The 6,561-nt window shown below is 36.8% G+C and overlaps 1 protein-coding gene across 1 annotated transcript; it reads right to left on the reverse strand.

Annotated features, from left to right (window-relative positions):
• Window positions 1-382: 382 nt before the first annotated feature.
• Window positions 383-5,334, reverse strand: LOC134181754 (hemicentin-1-like). Its single transcript, XM_062649020.1, has 13 exons — window positions 5,199-5,334; window positions 3,984-4,108; window positions 3,754-3,922; window positions 3,378-3,689; window positions 3,017-3,310; window positions 2,787-2,957; window positions 2,514-2,573; window positions 1,944-2,003; window positions 1,803-1,862; window positions 1,647-1,718; window positions 1,463-1,519; window positions 1,316-1,393; window positions 383-1,245 (listed from the first exon to the last, which is right to left on the reverse strand). Exons 1-13 carry the CDS (start codon window positions 5,332-5,334, stop codon window positions 506-508), a joined length of 2,334 nt encoding a protein of 777 aa, XP_062505004.1. The 3' UTR covers window positions 383-505.
• Window positions 5,335-6,561: the final 1,227 nt, after the last annotated feature.

Below are 6,561 nucleotides of genomic sequence, written 5' to 3' on the forward strand. Positions count from 1 at the left end.
TCTCTCTTAGAAAGACTTAAACAACAGAGAGACCATTTTTGGAAACACTATTATGTCAGTAAGGTTTACGTGATTTGATGTCGGGCAAAAATACTTCACATGGCAGACGAAATTCTTGAACGGTTCCGTCAGTTTTTATGTTTATTAACGCTATGAACGTACGTCTGTTGGGTTTTCTCTGATATAGCGCCCACATACCCACCTTATTTAGTAGACATTTCTCATTAGCGGAGCTAAGGCGGAGCCAGCAGCTAGCGCATATCTCTAGTATTTTGTTTTAAAATTAATGATTTTCATAACTTACTGAAGGCATTGTCTGCAATCACTGTGAGTTGCACACGCGTACACACATGGCAAAAGTAATGCAAGATTGATTGAAATCCATATGTCGTATTCGTCTCAAATCTAACGTTACACAACAAACACATCTAGAACAACAACTCAAATCAGACTTTGTCGAAGAAGTAACAATCCAACACAACAATTGTGGTACACCGTGTACTAATCAACAATCATCGGTATCTTCATATATTGGGCATGGTGCTTCGTAATCATTGTCCAAATCGTCGTTTTTATGCCTTGTTGCAATGTAAGCAGTGTTCTCTTCTTCTTTGACCAATGCATGACTTGTTGCAATATATGCACAGTTTTCGTCTACAATATCTATTGCTGTAACAGGATTTGTTGCAACGTAGGCAGGGTTCTCTTCTCCTGTGTCTTTGGCAAAGCTTGTTCCATTGTATGCAGAGATTTTGTTTGCAGTATCCACTACGGAGCTTGGTGTAAGGTATGCCGGGGTTTCTTGCATATAGCATTTTAAAGGTCTTGATGCAATATAAGCAGGATTTTCGTCAGCATCGTCCATCGCAAGACTTGTTGGTATATATGCAGGGTTCTCGTCAATGCATTGATTGGTAGATCGAGATGGATTTTTCTGCTGCACTTTACTTCCTGAGTGTCCAGAGCTATGAGTTTGCCAGCAGAGAAGAATTTTCCAACTAATTGACTTCTTTTCTTCTTTCCCCTTTTTGCTCGTACTTGATTTCTGGTGTGAACTCTTGTCATTCGGCATATCTGTAAGCACGATTGCCAACGTATTGTCTTTGCTGGCAGAGTTCGGTAGTTTTTGTTTATTACGGCGCCAAATAATATAGAAAACAATTCCAGAAAGAATACCAGCTGTGATCAATATCATTGTCAAAGATATTCCTGCAACAGCACCTTGAGACAGACCTTGTTTACTGTCTAGAGTTTAAAACAAGTCAATAACATAAATTAAAACGGTTTGAATACACTAAACTATTCATCAAATTACCATATGTTGTCTTTATTGCGCTTCTACTAGTAACATGAATCGAAATATGTAAAGAATCCATAGTAGTGGTATTGTCTTCTGTGGCATGCAAAATTTTTGTATAGAGTTGTAATATTCTGAATTTTAGTATTTAATTAAATGACTTACTTCCCGTCGTCTGAGGAATTTGAGGTAATTTTCTAGTTTGCGTAGCTGCTTTAGTTTCTGTAAAACAGCATTTATACAACTTCTTCAGTTTCAATTTTAATGGTGTGTTTACATTGAAAATTGTTAGTATAGACGAATAACGTTAGAACATCCCAAAACTTTTCAAAATTGTTTATTGACTTACTTGCTAACGTTGCGCCTGAAGTAGATATGCAATCAGACTTTTGTGATGGAGCTGGAGTAGTTCTATAGTCATCTGGAACAATAATAGGACATCTCTTTATTTTTTAATGTTTGACAGTGAACTAAACATAAATTTTGCGATTAAATAACAAAATACTTGTAGTCTGTTGAGTGTTTTGAGCTGATGTCTCTGTTGTCGTGTGTGCTGTTGTTGTTTCTGTACACAGTCATTATAGACCTTGATATAACTGCATGCAGAATTGCTGCAAATCTTAAAGTGTTTTAGATATCATCTTACTTGTCTTTTCATGATTGCTTCGAGTTACCATCCAAGTTGTCGCGGCTGCTGTGGGTGCTTCTGTAAAACAAAATTTATAGAAATTCTCAAGAATCCATATACATATATATATATATATATATATATATATATATATATATATATATTAGTACATCTTCTCATAATTATTTTGTTTTTCCTTTCTACTATAAACCTTCTTTAATTATGTGTGTTTTTACATTCGGTTTGTCACTGATGCTGTCAATGATTTCTGCAATATCACTTTTTGGGGCGTCTCTGCCTTGTCAGCTATGGTGACACTGCATGTGATTTTTCTGTTCATGTTACTGTTTCTCTATCTTTTGATAATCTACATTACATTTTTATTAGCTTTAAATGAGGTGCACTCACAAACTGTTTTTTGGGATGCTCCGTATAGGCAGTATATTGCACAGTGTTTCGCCCATAGAGCAGTTATAAAAGGAAAAAATATAATATATATATATATATATATACATATAAATTTATACATATTTATTTTATACGTAATTGCCTGAAACTTAAATATTAATAATTAGAAACATTTTATACTTGTCGTTTTTTGGTTGTTCTGAGTTAACATCCAAGTTGTCGTGACTGATGCTGTAGCTTCTGTATATATAGCACAATGACAGTATTTACAATGCTGCTTGTAAAATTGATATTTACAAATATTGATAATTAGAGCACATCTTATACCTGTCGTTTTTTGGTTGCTCTGAGTTGACATCCAAGTTGTCGTGACTGCTGCTGTAGCTTCTGTATATATAGTAAAATAACAGTATTTACAATGCTGCTTGTAAAATGACATGGTTTGATGGATACCATGAAACGGACTGGAATTGTTTGCTTGACATGTTTGTGTGTAGACTGATTGTCCTTTGCATCTTCTTTGGCTCTTTATGCATTGCCGCTGTACAAGTATGATACCAAATTCTGAACCACAAGATACACTGCATTGCGACCCCCTGTTAGAGTCTATCCACCCATTCTTTACTATAATATAAAGTCACATACGAATTTGACGTAAAATGATAGCCTTCAATATTTGCCACCTTTAGTAGTCACTGTAATACTCGCAGTACTTTCTCCAGCGTTATTAGTGGCAGTGCAGTTGTAAGTGTCGGCAGTTTGGATAATCGAGTTGGTTTTTAGTATCAGATAACTCGTAAAATGGCCGTCAACAATTTCATGCATATCGGATTGGTTGTCTAGAGTCATTCCGTTTTTGTACCAAACAAAGGATGGTTGGGGGTAAACGAGAGCAGATTGGCAAGCAATTGTTCTATTGTCAGCAAAACTTTTCGAGACATCGTTTGTAGCTGTGATCACTGTGTTGTTTGGTGGAACTGAAATGACGTGAATTGTGAACCACGGTTACCACTTAGTATAGTAAAATATATTGCAGCTACTGACCTTGAACGTCAATTATTGTAAACAGAGAGGTGTTGTCAACATTGTCTTTAATTTCGTATATTCCGCCGTCTGCTTCGGTCACATATAAAATTGTAAATATAATTTCGTTTGTTTTTTGCATCAGAAAGGTTCGGCTATCGGCTGACGTATTTATGCGGATGCCATTTTTAAAAACGCTAACTAAAGCATTATTTCCTCGTGTACTCGACGCGTATCGTCCGCATGATCGGCAGAAAATATTAATGTCAACATGTCCGAATATGTTAACATTTGGATGGACTCTTAACTTCGAATAGTATAGGAAACCATCGTCTAAAACGTGTGCAGACAGAATTACGCATATGAAATTTTGAATACACATTGCACTCTTACGTACGGATAAAATTCCCCGCCGATAGCGTAGCTGGAACCGACTCTGCTTGCCCCAGTTTATTGTTGGCATAGCAAGAGTAGTTCCCCAAATCAGAGATAACCACATTTCTTATTATTAGCCATCTCCTTCCCTTTCTAAAGGAAGTTCTTGTGAGTTCGATTGGTACTCCATCCTAAAAGCAAGTAAAATATGGATAATTTTAAAGGTTGTCAATGACTAAAATGTGCTTAAACCTTTTTCCAATTGACATCAGGCTCTGGAATCCCGTAAATTTCGCACCAAAATGCCGCATGCTGAAAGTGTTTAAGGAAAGGTTCGAAGTGAATACTGGCAGGATGACGAACTACAACTGGAGCAACTAAAATAACATAAGAATTAGTCTCAATTACACCGTTTCTAATAACTACCAAAATCAACTAATGAAAATGAAAATATATATCCGTGTATATTTGATGAATTCGAACTTACTGTGCACAATGCAAACTGTATGACTTTGAATAGTAGTAGACAACTACTTTGTAGATCTAACTAAGTGAATAGGAATGTGTTACCACGCCAGTTCATATGTGCGGCTTCCCCGTGTGTGTGTTTGTTTGTGTGTGTGTGTGTGTGTGTGTGTGTGTGTGTGTGTGTGTGTGTGTGTGTATGTGTTTGTTTGTGTGTGTCTGTTTGTGTGTTGTGTGCGTCACCCTAAAATACCGAGACCGTATTTGGATTGTTGCCTCAAATCCGCCCCAGATGTGGTAAAAAAGATGTAGAGAAATATATTAAGAAGAGCTAGACTTTAGAGACATTCAAGTATAGAAGGAGGAATGGTATGTCACTTAGATGAGGCTGTGAGGTGGAGAGGGGGTGGAGTGCATTGTGTCGTAATGGTTAGTAACGTTGGAGAAAAAGAATGGACGTACGTGCTCCGGTAGCAGTCAGGAATGTGATGTGTGAGGTGTGCTCGAGCAAAGATTAAGACCTCTAGAAGACAGAGAGTCATAAGGCAAACGTGACCGTGTGACAGTAGTTATTAAACAGGACAGGACCCGTGTGTCTTTAGTGTGCATATATGTGTGCATGTGTGTGAGTGCATGTTTGTGTGTGTGTGTGTGTGTGTGTGTGTGTGTGTGTGTGTGTGTGTGTGTGTGTGTGTGTGCAAGTGTGTGTGTGTGTGAGTGTGTGTGTGTGTGTGTGTGTGTGTGTGTGTCTGTGTGTGTGTGTGTCTGTGTGTCTGTGTGTGTGTGTGTGTGTAATCTAGGTGTGTCTACAAGTGTGTGCAAGTGTGTGTGTGTGTGTGTGTGTGTGTGTGTGTGTGTGTGTGTGTGTGTGTATGTGTGTGTTTGCATGTGTGTACGTGCAGGCGTGTGTGTTCAGTTAGCATATCAATATCAAATTTATTTACAGCTTCCTTTTGATGTACATAAACAACATATAAACACAGTGTTAGCAGTTTAACATACCATAAACTGATACAAGAAAGCTGCGATGTATTGTTCCCAAGTAGTTTCCTGCTTCACACGTATACAAGCCAGCATCTAATTCCTTTGCACGAGGGTAGAAAAGCTCGTTACCATTGTGCTTCAATATAAACGACATTTTCCTTTGGGAAATTGGAAAACCGTCCTTTTTCCATAAAAAGTTTGGTTTGGGTATTGCAATAGCATTACATAGTAATGCGACATTGTTGCCTTTATAAGATGTTATACGCAAGAAGTTACCTCTATCATCTAAAAATCTTGGAACTACACCTAAAGAAAGATCAAATTTGGTTTTCTTGTGTTGAAATTTCCATTGACTTACCTTTATATATAACCCAAGTTAACAAAAATCCTTGCCCAGTCACTGAATCGTCACTTGTGAATGTTATCGAAAGCGAATTTTCCATGATAAGGTCATCAGGAATAACATTACCACTGTATGATTTCACATGTTGAAGATTTCTCTCATTTTCTTTGCGTTTGTAGATGGAAACTGTGTCGGTACCTCTTTCCAAGTCTAACAATTTAAATGATAGGACGACTGTAGAGTTAGGAGACACGTCAACATTCCAAATGCTGTTTTCGTAATTTCTGTAACCGATTGGGAATCCAGGTGAAGATATTGTTCCGTTACTAAAGGAAACCGTTCCACCGCATGGCTCTAGATAAAAAAAATTAGTGCTGTATTGGTTGTCTCGTCGCAAAATTTATTGTTATCTTAGTTCACTTTGTGCATCCCTATTTAAGCAAATTATTGCTTATTTGTATTAATCCAACAATATCAAATTTATTATTGGTGCTTTATGTTATTTAGTTATTTGTGTTGGGATGTTTTACTTTAATAGTACAGTATAACGATCAATATTATATACATATATTTTGAATTAAATTAAAATGTACCCAAAATAAATTTTATCATTAAATGTATAATCATTATAGCATTATTTATTTTCAAGATAAAAGATTTTTCAGATCTAGATACTGGAAATAGGGATCATCAAAATCTTGCACAGTGTGATGAGCGCTCATTTTACCCAAGGAAGCTAACCAAATGTGTAGCGTATTTGTAATTCTACTCTAGGTGGTGGCAAATTTGGCAGTTGATATCCGCTACAAGATGACAAGTGCATGTGACACTGAATCTCATTCTCGGAAAAGCAGCTCAAGGCTCCTCCTTTCTCATACGATCCCATTCGTTGGTCTGAATCTGCCTTATATAACATTCTTTTATTGCAGAAGTCTAGCTTGTGTAGCAAGAACAGACTGTGTTATGTTAAAAATTCGCATTTAATTTATTGCCGCTTTGACCTACAACTGAATGACGTTTACAACAGCGTTTCCCAAA

This window comes from Corticium candelabrum, chromosome 7 (assembly GCF_963422355.1).
Source record: "Corticium candelabrum chromosome 7, ooCorCand1.1, whole genome shotgun sequence".
Taxonomy (NCBI): Eukaryota; Metazoa; Porifera; class Homoscleromorpha; order Homosclerophorida; family Plakinidae; genus Corticium; species Corticium candelabrum.

Coding starts and splice junctions, on each gene's coding strand:
- LOC134181754 (XM_062649020.1), bottom strand. CDS start 5,334: ATGTCGTTTATATTGAAGCACAATGGTAACGAGCTTTTCTACCCTCGT. Junction 2,574..2,786: donor CAATTCCAGTCCGTTTCATG/GTATCCATCAAA, acceptor CTATATATACAG/AAGCTACAGCATCAGTCACG. Junction 1,394..1,462: donor AATTCCTCAGACGACGGGAA/GTAAGTCATTTA, acceptor TGCATGCCACAG/AAGACAATACCACTACTATG.